The following is a 17201-nucleotide window of genomic DNA, read 5'->3' on the forward strand; positions in this document are numbered from 1 at the left end:
ATAGAAGTCCATGTATTTGGGCCCAACTTCACCTAGACTGTATTACCTTAATAAACATGGTCATGAATACTTTCTGCTTCCAGTCACTAGTTTAAAGTCTCATTTCTAATGTCATAATATTCTTTTTGTAAAATTATGGTCCCATTAATTAAAATTTTTTACCATAAAGTTGCGTATGTTCTGAGGGGCGTGGCTACCGTTACAGTCTATGATCGGGATTCCCCCACCCACTCGAGTCAAAATAAAAACCAACGGAGAAGAAGGGGGGAAGTCCCGCCTCGTTGTCTGGGCCAGCCAATGGCCAGCTGGGCCAAAACGGAGCCAGCCAATGGCCAGCTGGGCCAAAACGGATCTAGAAATATGGCGATTTACATCAGGAATTACCATAGAATTACAGGCTTCATTTTACGTCCATGTTAGACCCGGGGAACGCTTTGTCCATATTTTTTACAGTCTATGGTGTGTACCTAATTTCCACCAACACAACCCTAGTGCTGGTGCACTGGGGGCTGGTGTTGCTGGATTGCAGCAAGATCAGCGTCAAGCCCAATGCCAAGAAAACAAAATTAATGGCATTCTTCACAGGAGGACCGAACCATCGCTATTGCCAGCGGGACGGTGATCAAGGACTTAGTCAAGGACTTAAAATCTCACTCCCTGGGCTGCCTGGACGGAACGGGATCTGAAGATTCAGAAGGCACTTGCCTGGAATACCTTGCACAGCACAGGATGAGGATAGTGTGGAAATCTGACCCCAGAAGAATTACTGCTGCAGTGTAGGTGGACCTCTGGAGTGCTAGTGCAAACCTTCTAAGAACTGATTTGGGTTTCCACAGGCTAGAGAACCTTGCCCTTGTACAGGGCAGTTTCCTTGAATTGTGTTATTGTGGACGAGCTGTGAAGAAGTTCTGTTCAGAGATTTAGTATTTATAGATCACAATTTCCATTTGCCTGTGAAGCAAATGCAAAGCACTGCCTTGTCTCTAAATGGACATACTGTAACAACTGAACAAACAATGCTCAAAAAGCAAACTGTTGATTTAACTAAAAGGTTTTCTTTAATTCATATATTTTATAAAGCTTGAATACTATTTGCATCATCAAATGCCCCTCTTGCACATCCAAATGGCTTTCACATTAAGTCAAGGCAGGATACGTATTCACTCACTGTGCATAGTAGTTGAGTAGCATTTCCTCTGTTATGTCTGATAAGGTGTTCATTCGCTCGAAGGTGAATATTGAAGGTGGGTACAATGGATACTCTGACAATGGGCACAATGGGTTTGCATACCCAAATGGGGCCTGCATTTACAACTCGCATCGTTCCAGAGTAGGCTAGCATATTAAGAGATTATGTACAATGAACAGGCAAATAAGTAAATAATGTTTCTTTCTTTTTACAAGCATAGGTTATCGCCTACAATTCTACGTTCACAAGCTCGCATTTCCTGGATTCACATACACAATATACCAGTGCAGCTTTGTGTTTTGTCGATATGATTGGCTCTTGAATATTTTGATATTTGCTTGAAAAATGCACTGGATATCAGCAGACGACGTAGAACATGGCTCTGTTGCTTTTTCATGTCATGTAAATAACATCAATGTAGTAATGATTAATCGATTATCTTTGGGGCTTCGCATCTCCAAAAAAGTCTGATTATCCCAGTTCTTCGTTCCAGACCAGCAAAGACTTTGTGACAGAGTTGAACCACTCTTTCTGGCTGAGTCCCTACTGGCCAGTTATTTTTCTGTCGAAATGCGAAGAACTGGTTCAAGATTCGGCACTGGCTTCTGAACAATTCCTCAAAATGGCTCGGTGTTTCTGTCTGTCCATGCACAGACCTGAGATCAGTGCCCGAGTGAACATCTTCACATCTTGACGAATAGGTTCAAGAGAGATTCTTCATGAGGACATTTCAGCATTTCATGTCCAAGGCCAAATGCTTTTCATTCAGCGCACCATAACTAAGGCACTGGGGTGAAATGACTCTCGCAGCCCTCTATCAGGACTCGGTGAAAGAGCCACCTTCACCTCGCCTCATCCCTCTCGCCGTTGACCGCCTGCTGACTCCATTACAAGCACCCCCCCAGCACCACCTCCAAGCGCATCCAATCTTGCGCTCACATAACATAACCCATTCTGACCTGAGATCAGATTCATACGAGGTTTCCGCCGGACATGCACACTGGTCTGATGAACCCATTCTGACCTGAGATCAGATTCTAAAAATGTCAGTCGCTCTTCTATTTTTCAAAAATAGCAGACCTACAAGCTCGTATCGCGCCACTCGGTGGCGCGATATGAGCTTGTAGATCTGATATTTTTCAATAGATAAAGCATAACATGATGCTGACACCAAAATGAGTGCCCGGTCAGAATGGGATAAAGGATGCATGCGGAGGAGATTAGCAGCAGCAAAGAGGAGAGACCAATATTGAAGAGGACAGAATCGCCACGTCTCCGATGTGCTCACAGCTACCTTTCCCCTACTTCCCACCAAGATCTTACCCCCCCCCCCCCCCCCCCCCCCCCACTCACTGTCCTCCTCCTACCTCAGTACAACATGACAAATACAGCTTTTTCAGCCGGTCAGATATTATTATATATTTACCCTGACACTACAAACCACCACATATATCACCCCACCTCGGCTTTCAGCCTGTCATTTCGCATTATATAACTTGAAAACACTCTAGCCGACCATGAAAAAACATGAGGCGTGTGATGAGAGGTGTTGAATACTACAAGAAATGAGAGAGAGCAAAGACAACCTCCATTTTACCATTCAGCCCTGTGCGTATGTGCGTGCGTGCGTGCGTGCGTGCGTGCGTGCGTGCGTGCGTGCGTGCGTGCGTGCGTGCGTAAGTGCGTGCGTGCGTGCGTGTGCGTGTGCGTGTGCGTGCGTGGAATATATATAACTATATACAGGTTTAATGTTTGTTTTTAGTTCAATGTTTGTTTTAAAAACGCCATTGACAATGTTTTGTCACCGTTTGTTTTACATCATCATTACATCACTGTAAGATGTGTGACTTCTTTCAGCAATACTATAATGATAATGTTGCTTGGAAAGAGAGAGATATATATGAGGTATAATATGTGGTCGTATGAGTGGCACTATGATGCTGTGGTCTACTAGGAGGGGCACTGCCGAGGCACTGCCGGGCACTGCCGGAACTAAAACAAGCAAGGAACAAGCCACAGTGCTTCATCTCTGGCCAGTACAGCACACTGGACACATGCTATCAGGCTACAGTATACTAAGCACCACTAGAGAGTTATATCTACATGTACATGTGTTGTTAAGCAGGCGTAGAAGCCAAGCTCTTCCAACTGCAAAACAGCAGTATTTAATTTAATGCAGACTATAAAAACTCTGCTCCTATATACCCCACATCCAGTGCTTGAAAATCCATAAAAAAACATACAAATATTAAAACCTGGAAGTCACAAGAAAATAGATTTCTTGGAGGCAGATAAGGATTGTTTATTTCTGAACAGCAAAGAAATCTTTCTCTCTGTCTCTCTCTGCAACAGAGAAAGGCACCCCCCCCAGGCCCACCCCATGACAGCAAAGAGATTAAATGACCTGTGAATGTGACATTCCATTTTTTTCCATTAGCTCTCATTCAATTTAGGGGCCTGCTGCCCCCTTCTGGAGCCTGGCGGGACGTCTTTCTGTTGCTGCTGTAATTTGAATCATAACACTAGACTCCAAAAAAATATGCCTTACTGAGATCAGATAAAATGTGGTTGGACTCTCTCATGTAGTCATGGGGTGTTTGCTACTTTGATTAGAGTAATCAATATATTTTATAAAGCTTGAATACTATTTGCATCATCAAAGGCCCCTCTTGCACATCCAAATGGCTTTCACATTCAGTCAAGTCAGGATACGTATTCACTCATTTGATATAAAACAACAACAAAAGGCAGTTGAGTTGCATTTCCTCTGTTATGTCTGATGAAGTGTTTATTCGTTCGAAGGTGAATATTGAAGGTGGGTACAATGGATACTCTGACAATGGGCACAATGGGTTTGGCACACCCAAATGGGGCCTGCATTTACAACTTGCATCGTTCCAGAGTAGGCTAGTATATTAAGAGATTATATACAATGAACAGGCAAATAAGTAAATAATGTTATACGATAAATTCAAAAATGAAATTCAAAAATGTTCTGAAATAGCCGATCTACAGGTCATGTTGCAACAAATTGTGAGCTTGTAGATCAGCTATCAAATAATCTCTGCATAATACTGATGTTGGACTATACTCGCTTTGTGGTTCAAATACACTCGAACCAAACGCAAATGTCCTGCCACGAGTCCACGACCCCCCTATGAAGGGAATATCCACAGTCTTGTGGATATTAAAATAGTCAAATGTCCTGCCACGACCCCCCTATGAAGGGAATATCCACAGTCTTGTGGATATTAAAATAGTCAAATGTCCTGCCACGACCCCCCTATGAAGGGAATATCCACAGTCTTGGCTAGGGCCAAATGTCAACCAGCTCAAACAGATGGTGTGAAGAGCCCGACTGAGTGGCTGGCCTTGGTTGGTAGCAGATAGGGAGTGAGGGCAATGTAATGCATGGGAGGTGTCTGTGCGTGCGTGCATCCATCCATGCATGCATGCGCGTGCGAGCTTAGGAGATGGGGAAAAGGTGATGCTTGAGGCCGGTACAGTATTAGACACCGGCCCCGGAGGCAGAGAGGGAGGGCTTTTTTTTTGCAGGCGTGGGTTTACTCAGTGGGCCAATATAATCAACTGCTGTGACAGACAGGTGTTGGAAATGGAATGACAGCGAGGGGAAAACCTCATGCCGGTGATCTCGGTTTGATAAGAACATCACGAGTTCAGCATCTAATTTGTGAACCCGGGAAACTGACAAGCGGTACTCACAGACGAGACGAGCAAGCACCCAGCGGTCGTTGGTGACTTTAACCCATTCTGACCTGAGATCAGATTCATACGAGGTTTCCGCCGGACACACACTGGTCTGATGAACCCATTCTGACCTGAGATCAGATTCTAAAAAATGTCAGTCGCTCTTCGATTTTTCAAAAATAGCAGACCTACAAGCTCGTATCGCGCCACTCGGTGGCGCGATATGAGCTTGTAGATCTGCTATTTTTAAATAGCTAAAGCATAACATGATGCTGACACCAAAATGGGTGCCCGGTCAGAATGGGTTAAATAGTACAGTCGAGCCTCATTTATCAGAGCATCAGACTTCCAGACTAAAGTGGAGGACCGGTTACTTTCCAGACTAAAGTGGAGGACCGATTTTGCAGAAACAGCTACAGGAAGCCTGAAAGTTTATTTTCCAGTTGCAAGTACAAACTAAATGGCAGCTTAGATGGAACATAATGTTTCAGAATGTGTTTGCATTGAGGGCCAGATGTAGATTCCACAGATAACACTGATTATTACACTGTGACTAAATTTGACTGAGGGACTGACATTGGATTTTTTTTGAATTTTCGTTTTGTCATGTCATATGAAAGCAGGGAATCATAGCTTCAAATTGACATTGGTTTGTTCAGTTTGACCCACCAGTTTTGGAGATGTGGGTTTATAGAGTAATGTCTTACAGAAAACAGCGAATTGAGAAAACAGGCGTGAAAGGTTCACTTCTGTGGTCTCTAACAGCACCTAGCTACATGTTTAAGCATTTTTATCAATGGATTCTGTTACTATTGGGTGTGCTAAATAACATACTAAAATGTTTGGACAAACGAACAAGAAGAAAAGCATTGTTTTCAAGGAGCAAAAATGGAGGGAGACCTATAAACTGGGATGTAAAAAATCATATCAATTAAGCACTTGGTATCTGCTATTTCAACATTGGCATGCCGTTAGGTATGGGCATAAGGTTTTCTAAAACCATCGCAAACTAATTTGGCTCGCCCCCTAGTGGTCGATTTGCAATGAAACCATAGGCATTTTAACCCATTCTGAACGGGCACCCATTTTGGTGTCAGCATCATGTTGTGCTTTAGCTATTTAAAAATAGCAGATCTACAAGCTCGTATCGCGCCACCGAGTGGCGCGATACGAGCTTGTAGGTCTGCTATTTTTGAAAAAAATCGAAGAACGACTGACATTTTTTTAGAATCTGATCTCAGGTCAGAATGGGTTCATCAGACCAGTGTGTGTCCGGCGGAAACCTCGTATGAATCTGATCTCAGGTCAGAATGGGTTAAACTCCTGGCAGCCACCGTGGACGCCATCTTGAAAACGATGCCTTTCCAGTTGTTCGTTTTCCGTAAAAATGTTATTTAGCACACTCAGAAATCTCTTCTATCAATTATTTGGGTGCATATACTGACATATCTAATAGTGGTTTCATTGCAAACCGACCACTAGAGGGCGAGCAAAATTAGTTTGCGAAGTGCATAACTTATATGATTTTTTACTTATTAACCCATTCTGACCTGAGATCAGATTCATACGAGGTTTCCACTGGACACACACTGGTCTGATTAACCCATTCTGACCTGAGATCAGATTCTAAAAAATGTCAGTCGTTCTTCGATTTTTCAAAAATAGCAGACCTACAAGCTCGTAGCGCGCCACTCGGTGGCGCGCTATGAGCTTGTAGATCTGCTATTTTTCAATAGCTAAAGCATAACATGATGCTGACACCAAAATGGGTGCCCGGTCAGAATGGGTTAAATCCCAGTTTATTGGCATTTAGCCACCTTGGACGCTATCTTGAAAACAATGCCTTTCTGGTTGTTCGTTTTCCCTAACATTTTAGTATATTATTTAGCACACCCAATAGTAACAGAATCCATTGAAAAATCTATTTTTATCAATTATGTTGGTTTTCAACCATATCTGTATCTAATATTTGAGTCTGTGCACAGCTTTTTGAAAACCGTATACCCATACCTAACATGCCAAAATTCATAAACTAGTCACCAAAAGCCAAACCTTGGTGATTTCTTACGAGTCCGCCCCCTGCTATGACAAATTCGAGAGAACACAGTGTAAGAGGGTATCATCAGAATGTTATGCTTCTATCCTTATATGGGCAGTCTCCAGGAGGCGACAAACGAGTGCAACAGATAAAATGGACACACATGAACATGAGCTGACTAATTGTATCACTCGTAAGCTGTACACATACTGTACAGCATGATTTACTGTACCCAATTATCATTAATCAATAGATTTTGGTAAAAAGGACATATATATTATGTCAGAATATGTGATTTTTTTGAAGGTTGCAATGTAATTGTGAACACTCACTTTTTTTTTCAATTTCCCAACTGCGCCGTGGCTCATAGTATCATGATCGGAAACCTAATAAAATAATAATTTGAGCTCCCATTAAACAAAACAATGATTGCATTGCTAGTAGGCCTCTGTGGGCCTCAGTATAGACCGATTCCGTACCGGTTTCATGGTCGCAGCCTACGTATTTCCTGTAGGCGGACTCGACATAGCTGCGGGAGTAAAACCCTCACCAGGCGCACCTCTTCCACTACAGTGAACGGCAGAGTGACTGATGTTAGTTTGCCTCAAACTTTACTCCTTTACCTGCTTTTTTACTAACACTAACATTACAAAGATGCCCAGAACATCGAGATGAACCTGTGTAGTTTATGGCTGCTCCAACAGTAGTGGCAACATAAAAAAAAAAAAAAAACGGAATGTCTAATATCCACCGCTGTGGCGGAGACCAGAGCCATTGAGTAATGGTTGAGACAAAGCAGTGAAAGATACATAACGCAATACCAAATCTTTCTGTTTATTAACACAAGGCTGCTGTACTTTATGCCTCATACTTTAAATGCTTAGTATGAGGTATAAAATACAGCAGCCTTGTGTTCATAAAACAGAAAGATTGGGTATTGGGTAAGACTGAAATTACGTATCTTTCAGGACCCTTCACTGCTTTGTCTCAACCATTACTCAATGGCTCTGGTCTCCGCCACCGAGGTGGATATTAGACATTCCGTTTTTTTTTTTTTTTTTATGTTGCCACTACTGTTGGAGCAGCCATAAACTACACAGGTTCATCTCGATGTTCTGGGCATCTTTGTAATGTTAGTGTTAGTAAAAAAGCAGGTAAAGGAGTAAAGTTTGAGGCAAACTAACATCAGTCACTCTGCCGTTCACTGTAGTGGAAGAGGTGCGCCTGGTGAGGGTTTTACTCCCGCAGCTATGTCGAGTCCGCCTACAGGAAATACGTAGGCTGCAACCATGAAACCGGTACGGAATCGGTCTATACCAGGGGGTACTTTGGTTTCATACAGAACAAGAGCCGCTCTTCTTTGCTCATAGTTGCACATTTAGCTGGCACTCGGCACCTACTGCCCCCTATGGAAACGGGCGTCCAAGGAGTTACGGAGTGAAAACAGCAACAGCGACTGGCAGCCAACAGCCAAGTGTTTCTCCCATGCCTTCTTGCATCTAATATTTTCCATCTGCTCAGCACTTAGGGTGGGAGAACCCCCAGCCAGTCAAAGTTACATCGCAGCACATCACCTCCTGTGAGCAGTTGAGCATCCCCCCCCTTCACCCCTCTCCCTCTAACCCATTCTGACCTGAGATCAGATTCATACGAGGTTTCCGCCGGACACACACTGGTCTGATGAACCCATTCTGACCTGAGATCAGATTCTAGAAATGTCAGTCGTTTTTCGTTTTTCAAAAAAAAATCAAAAAATAGCAGACCTACAAGCTCGTATCGCGCCACTCGGTGGCGCGATATGAGCTTGTAGATCTGCTATTTTTAAATAGCTAAAGCATAACATGATGCTGACACCAAAATAGGTGCCCGGTCAGAATGGGCTAATCTTCAATGGAGAAAAAACTAATTCATATTCAGTCTTTTCCTATTTGTGGTTGGGCGAGGGAGGGTCATCATCAGAGGCGTGGAGCTGGGTAACAGATGGATAGGTTAAATTCACCTCTGCACCAATGCCTATTGCAGAGGAGAAAGCAATCTTCCCCAGCGCTGCTCTATTTGCCAAACCCATAGCTATAGTGTCCAAGTTTGTTCACACATCAGTGGCCCCGAGAATGTCTATTCCATATCCGATGCCCAATGGAGACAACATGCAATGATGGGAAAGAGAGGGCAAACATTCAGATAATTGGTATAACAGTAGCATGATGTGTGCTATACTGCATATGTGCTGATGTGCAGAGAATGTGAAGATCGGTTCAGATCATCTGTTTTGTTTAGCCTGTAAGGAAATGGAACTCGGTGCCATTCTTTAATTGCCCACATTGGAAGATTACCTTTTGAATGTGGCTGTATATAAATCTATAAAGAAGTGTGGATTATACGGGAGGATTATAGCATGAGGACATAACACGGAGAGCTTCAGTGTGTGCCTGCCCTCGCCTATGGAGGGGTGTGCCTCCTCTCATCATCACGCTGTTTTGCTGAGAATCCTCTCCGTTGTGGAATTATCTGGACCGCCCAAGTGGAAACTGAATTTTCTGTGGAGTCCAAAGCATCTTAAGAGAATGAAAGGGGATGGGGGTGGGAAACTAATAAAAAAAGGTGCAAAAACACATTGTGGAGAAACAGAATAGAAAACTACGGCCCCCATTCCTGGTGCCGGTGGGAGAATGGTAATCAAGGTCTTACTATACCAGTCCACCACAAGAGGAAATAACTCGTTCCTTCCTTTTCTCAACACAAATTGCATGTGGCACAAAGAGCCAAAGTGATATTTATCCATTGACAGTGTAGTTATGTACTGGGCTATACTGGCTACAGTTCATAGCAACAAAATGTCAATGTCAAGCAGCCAAGCAAATGTCTTTGTACTAATACTGGAAGAAATGTTACATTGTCTGTCCATGGACAGACAATATGAGAATTAAAAAACACACGAGTAGCACACAAACATCCAATTGTCTCGTCCTACCACTCCTTAACCCTCTAAGACCCAGCGTTGCTTTTTAGCAACAATTTTATTTCATTACTTTTTTTTTTCTTTTTTTTTCTTTTTTCACCTAAACGTCATCAGTGATGTTCATTGCAATGCCATTTCAATGCCATTGGTCATGATATTTGCATATAAATACCCCCCCCCCCAGAGGCTGAAATTCACACAAAAAAAAAATGTCTGGACTCTGTGCAATTTTGAACATTTTTTAACCTAAGACTTTTGACCTTTACCCTAATAAAAGTAGGTAAAATAATTGTAATATATGTATTTTTGTGATAATTAGAATGTCTAGAACATGTTTTATTCATTATTGTGAAAGATATCCCCAAAATGTAAATTATTAATTTATTATATTATTATATCATTATTATATCAGTATTATACATTTTTCATCAAACTTTTTTTTTTTTTTTTTTTAACATATGTTTTAGTCTTAGTCCTAGTAGTACAAAGTAGTAGTAAGGTTGCAAGTAGAAATGAATGCGGGTGTTAGAGTTAAGCTGCCGGCGTGGGACTGCTATCATCTGCTAATATAAATTGCCTGTTAACTGCTGTCAATGGCAACCTGTTTAATTTGTTCGGCTTGATGAGCCTTTGTTTTGATTACAGATAAGTAACGATTTCCATATGCATGCATATTCATATTCATTCACTCTCTTCAGATGCATTTGAATTCATTAGGAACACGTTCCTGTTAGCCATCTGACAAACGAGCACTGATTTTCTCTTTCATAAGCCTTTTCATGGGCCACTGCTGCAGAAGCTCTGGTGTTTTCCGGCTTATACTAACACCGTTTAAGTCTTTCCAGATCAGTTTATAGCACTAAGCCAATGTGATAGACACGTAAAGCCTCACACCAGTGGTACAATTTCACCCCTGACCGGAATATTTGTCAAAAACAAAAACATACAAACATGTCAACAAACCAACTCTGTGACTTGTCAGCCTACTCTGCAAAATCTGACCTTGGCCTTAAACAGAGGTGTTAACAGACCTTGTTCTATGTGTGATCCTACATACTAAGAACATATATTTTACCTGCCCTGATGAAGACTCCTTTGTGAGTCGAAACATGTTGGCTTTTTTTACATTTCAAAAAAAAAGTACCTTGATTTTTATCTTCTCATTTGTGAGTGCTCGGATCGCAGCCTTTTCTCTAGTATTCCAGTCCCACTTCTCTTTGAAGCACCAGTCTACTTTACTTTTAAACTTGTATTGACACCTCCATCGAGCAACCTGGTTCAGTCTCTCTTTGACATAATATTTTGGGTTTGGGTTTGAACGCTTAACCCATTCTGACCGGGCACCCATTTTGGTGTCGGCATCATGTCATGCTTTAGCTATTTAGCAGATCTACAAGCTCATATCGCGCCACCGAGTGGCGCGATACGAGCTTGTAGGTCTGCTATTTTTGAAAAAAATCGAAGAACGACTGTGACATTTTTAGAATCTGATCTCAGGTCAGAATGGGTTCATCAGACCAGTGTGTGTCCGGCGGAAACCTCGTATGAATCTGATCTCAGGTCAGAATGGGTTAAGGTTAAGCCAAATTTAATATAGGATGACATGCCCAGAATAGGCACTCCGCCTATTTGTGGATATGTCATCCTCTATTAAATTTGGCTTAAGGGAGGGCAGACAGGAGGGGGCTGACCTCTGACCTCTCACACATCATGGCGCCAGGTGCAAACAGTCAAGGCATACAGTATACTGATGACATGAGGAATCTCCATACTGTATATGGGCACGAAAGGCACATGGGACTGCCAGATACAGAGATTCTCCATATATGGACATAAAAGGGACAAGGACTAGATAAAGACAGGCGGGTACAACGGGGCACTCTGACAAAGCCCCCCCGACACTATGACTTGATATATTGGTCCGCAGTGCGACATGCACAACATGTTTTGAATTTTTTCAGATCGGCTATTTTCAGCGAAGGGATTTAGTGTAGAGGGCAAAAAGGAGGCGGCCAACAATGGACACCTGGGGGACAAAGTATAGCTTTTAACCCATTCTGACCTGAGATCAGATTCATACGAGGTTTTCCACTGGACACACACTGGTCTGATGAACCCATTCTGACCTGAGATCAGATTCTAAAAATGTCAGTCGTTCTTCGGTTTTCAAAAATGGCAGACCTACAAGCTCGTAGCGCGCCACTCGGTGGCGCGATATGAGCTTGTAGATCTGCTATTTTTCAATAGATAAAGCATAACATGATGCTGACACCAAAATGGGTGCCCGGTCAGAATGGGTTAAGTGGTAAAAAGAAATTGAATTAATTATTATTTTTTTGCCCCATCCATTTTGTTTACAGACCGACATTTGAATGCGTGCTGCTTTAGTAGGAGGTACGCTCACAGACGTCCACATTCTCACATTCGAAGGAAAATCATTGTTGGGGAAAACTGTGCGAACATTGTTCTGAATTCAAATGAATGTGGACGGAATCCTGTTGTGAGAGTGCCTGTCAAAACAAATAGTGGTGGAGAAATCGACAATGGAGAGCTGAGCAACACAACATCTCAGAGAAAGCAAGGCAGATAAAGACATACTGTAAGCCAGGAATACGTGTTAGATCAGTATTTGGCAGCTTTAAACCGAAGGACAAGATAACTTGAGTAAGCCTGGCATACTAAAAGAATTGCTCTAGAAGTTTTATAGATCTATGGTGGAGTGTTGCAATATGGGGGTGGGTTTGCACAACTGAGTCCAATGAATTGCTTGCATATTGCAAGTGAAATCTTTTTAGGGCTATAACTATCGATTATCTTCTTAGTGGTTATATTATTGATTACTTTTACGTGTGTTTTCTTACGTTTTTACATATCAACGAATCAACAGAAAGATTTTTTTAGTTTTTTGTGGCTTTCGCCTATACAGTATATAGTTTATAGAGAGTGACAGGAAAATGGCGAGAGAGATGGGGGGGATGACATGCCGCAAAGGCCACTGGGATTGGGAGTCGAACCCGCGGCACACTGCCAGACTGGATTACCAGCCAAGGTGCCCGGCCCAAGCCAACAGAAATAATTTGAATCGATTGTTTATTCGATTATTCAGATGAAACATGAAAAGCCCTATTTTATATTTCATACTCATACAATTGCGTTTCACAAAAACAGTGGAAAATAGCCACTATGCTATATTTTGGGGGATTTGGGAAAGTTCTATATTTTATTTTAAACCCATTCTGACCGGGCACCCATTTTGGTGTTAGCGTCATGTTATGCTTTAGCTATTTAAAAATAGCAGATCTACAAGCTCGTATCGCGCCACCGAGTGGCGCGATACGAGCTTGTAGGTCTGCTATTTTTGAAAAAAATCGAAGAACGACTGACATTTTTTTAATCTGATCTCAGGTCAGAATGGATTCATCAGACGCAGTGTTTGTCCGGCGGAAACCTCGTATGAATCTGATCTCAGGTCAGAATGGGTTAAAAATGTATAAAAAAAATGTCACCAGAGGTACCAGATGGAGGATAGTGGAGTGCGGTGGGATGCATGAACACGGGGTAATATAACCCATTCTGACCGGGCACCCATTGTGGTGTCGGCATCATGTTATGCTTTAGCTATTGAAAAATAGCAGACCTACAAGCTCATATCGCGCCACCGAGTGGCGCGATACGAGCTTGTAGGTCTGCTATTTTTGAAAAATCGAAGACACTTTTAGAATCTGATCTCAGGTCAGAATGGGTTAATAATGAAACTGTCAGGATGTAATAGACATTTTTAGAATCTGATCTCAGGTCAGAATGGGATAACTCACCAGCGCTTCCTCCTCAGACAGAACCCGCTTCTCGTCCAAGGAAAACACCACGTTGGCCTGGACTTCATCGACCGTAATGCTGCGACATTCAGAGACACAGATGGCAACGGACAACCGTGTTAAAGTGACTCAGTGGCTACAATAGCATCCCTAGATATTCTGGAGGAAGAAACATGGGTACGGAAGAACATGGCCGGTGAGGAGGGTGAACAGGACATCAGGGTGGCAAATGGCAATGAAGGAAGGAAGGAAGGAAGGAAGGAACGAACGAACGAACGAACGAACGAACGAACGAACGAACGAACGAACGAACGAACTCAACGAACGAACGAACGAACGAACGAATGAGCAAACGAACGAACGAATGAGCAAACAAAGGACGGAATGAAGGAAGTAAGTATAGGGGGATATTGAAGAAATACAAGAAAGAAAGGTAGAAAGGTGGCAAGTCAAAACTGGTGGGATAATTGTGAGTTAAGTAGGAATGTGGATAACTGAGCAAAACAAGCAAAGGAAGTAATACAACCCGACGACAATGGCTAGCCACTATTGAGCGGATTCCACCTCCACAGGCAGTTTTGTGTTCATATGAAGGTACTGTAGGTAGCTTCATGTTCAAATGAAAGAGATATCACGTGGCCTGGACATTTCTTTGTCAATTTCACAGCTGCTGCTAATGCCGTGTCTCCACTCTAAGGGATTACACAGTCAAACACGAGCACGCGCACTACACATTAAAGGTGTCCTTCATGCTAGCAAGCAAAGGCCTACTGCATCCACTCAGTGAGATTCAGCCCGGTCTCACAGAAAAGAGGTCTGTTCATCACAGCCAAGCTAACCTAACTAACTATTCCAAAGATTTTTTTCCAGGATGTGGTTTTTAAAGACTAAGCTGAGTATCAGTAAAGTAAGAGAGGAGGACTTGGAAATTCCTTCCGTAAGCTATATGCAACAAATTGTTCTTTATTTACTTTTTTATTGTACTGTGCGAGTCCTGTCTTTTTTTAACAGTTTTGTAATCAGATCAGTTTCTTCTCTGCTACCGTGGAGTCCGTCCTCCTCCTATGGCTGTGAATGCTGGACACTAACACAGTGTCTGGACGGGTGCTACACCAGAATGTTACGTGTGGTACTGAACATCAACCAACGATCAACCAGAGAAGATGGCAGTAAAGAGGATGAGACTATAGCTGGCCACTGCCACAGACACCAAGAACTCCCGGCCAAAAAGCTTGTACCGTGGGAACCAACACACGGGCATCGATCGAGAGGACGCCCCACACCTACCTACGTGGACGTACTAAAGGAAGATGCTGGTGCAGAAAGCACAAATGAGCTGGAGACGCCGATGGAGAGCTTGTCTGAGGACGACGTAGAGAGAGAGAGAGACTAAAATCATAATTGACAAAAAAACAAATGCAGTAGCTGTAAGGTCCAAAGCATACTTGAGCCCATGTCAACATAGTAAATGTGTGATGTACTCCTTAGTCATTCTACTATAGGACTTCCTCACTGGCAGTAAAAAGCCGCATACTGACACAAAACACACACGCACACGTGCACGCACATGCACACACATATACACGAGCACACAATACAGCTCTAAGCACTATTGTATTGACTACAATGACTAGTATTTTCTGCTTGTCGTCTTTAAAAGTTAACCCATTCTGACCGGGCACCCATTTTGGTGTCGGCATCATGTTATGCTTTAGCTATTTAAAAATAGCAGATCTACAAGCTCATATCGCGCCACCGAGTGGCGCGATACGAGCTTGTAGGTCTGCTATTTTTGAAAAATCGAAGAGCGACTGACATTTTTAGAATCTGATCTCAGGTCAGAATGGGTTCATCAGACCAGTGTGTGTCCGGCGGAAACCTCGTATGAATCTGATCTCAGGTCAGAATGGGTTAAAAGTTAATTTAGCCCAACGCTGCCTGGTTCAGATAATGTTTCGGTCCTAGAGAGCCCATCAAGACAGATGGGAAAGCAAACGTCCAAGGTGAGCTGTGACAAATCAATGAGCGGGGGAAACCGATGGTGAAACGGTCTGCATTTACATAGCGCCTCTTTCCAAAGAACTTTCCATTCGACCAGCGACAGCAGAGGCAGCCATGCAAGGCACCGCCGACCTGCCTAGACGCAGGGGTTCTCAACCACCGCTACGCAGACCGGTGCAGGTCCGCGGGACAGAGACGGCGGCCTGCAATTCAATTTCTAGGCCCAAGAGCACTTGTTCAGTGACGTCGTCATGATATCAGAAGGAACAGGATCGAACTGGAACCTTCTGGTACCCAGATAACTGCTATGCTTGACCCCTGTGTGTCTATAGCTATGTCCGAAATCACTCACTAATCCACTGCTCCCTCCCTACTCCCTATACACAGAGTTCTATGTAGAGGACTATTCAGTATTTTAGCTGTGACGTGAGCGCCCCCTCCAGAGATACTTCCGGGTCCTACTTTTGTGTCGCTTTTGTGTCCCCCATAGAGTTATACTGTGTCGCTCCGTCGGACTAAATCTGAGACGAAAACAACCACGAAAGTCTCCTTTTACAGCTTTCCTTGCAACAACAAAGCTACTGGTCTCCCAAATCTGGCTGTGACAGGCCGTCTTCCCCATACTGAATATACCATCGCCATTTTATTTCATTGTGTCAACTAAATCCTCATTAATGCAAACTAGATTCAACATACTCAACCCTGCACACATTCTAAATTATGCCCCCGAAATATTGTACTGAGCAAATGGACTGTTACCACCTTCATTAATAATAGTCTTTATTGTCTCCACATATATATTTTATTTGTCATGGACAGAACATTAATAATTCTACTCGAGTTGGAAGCATTAAAAAAACATTTTAACCCTCAATGGCTTCCTTTCTGAAAAATAACGTCATTGTAAAAAGATTAATGGGTTTTATTTCCAATGAGATGCGGACGGGAGCTGGTGCAACTTGGACCCGGACGTAACCCTGACGTAACTACAAAATGACGTCGGACTTAAATACAGAATAGTATATACTGTAGTAGTAAAATAAAATAGACATTACTCTTGTCACCATTAAAGAGCCTTTGCTGTCATGTGCTGTGCAGTGTGGTGTGCAAGATCAATGTTGAAATGTTTCTTTTAGCGCGACACATGCTGAATGCAGGTTTAGTTGGTCACGACAGTGACCATTGGTCGTAAGCTGCCTTTAACGATGCATTGTAATGACGAGCCGACTAGGGTATAATAATTACTTTAGGACACCACTACAAAAAGATGTAGTCACTGTATATAATATTGCAGCATATTATTAAGTACTAGGGAGTGATTTTGGACACAAGCCAGTGTTCTCCGGCAATCTCCTCTGAAGATAACTGCTAATAAATAACAGGTGTGTGGGTGAAGGGGTACACACTGCTGATTTTAATCAGAGGTGGGGGAAACAAACAGACAAAACTACAGGAAAAGGTACAAACAACGAGCAGGTGCAAACACAGTAC

At 42.8% G+C, this 17201-nt stretch overlaps 1 protein-coding gene across 2 annotated transcripts in view; it reads right to left on the minus strand.

Moving 5' to 3' along the window:
• Positions 1–17201, minus strand: part of LOC310875447 (glucosidase 2 subunit beta-like) — a 239136-nt gene that overhangs the window by 180741 nt on the left and 41194 nt on the right. For both annotated transcript variants that reach the window (XM_083788678.1, XM_083788677.1), the window contains one exon: positions 13710–13788. In XM_083788678.1, the coding sequence (XP_083644804.1) occupies positions 13710–13788 (79 nt within the window). The remainder of the gene's footprint in view (positions 1–13709; positions 13789–17201) is intronic.

This window comes from Protomyctophum parallelum (genome assembly GCF_964188405.1).
Source record: "Protomyctophum parallelum genome assembly, chromosome: 18".
Lineage (NCBI taxonomy): Eukaryota > Metazoa > Chordata > Actinopteri > Myctophiformes > Myctophidae > Protomyctophum > Protomyctophum parallelum.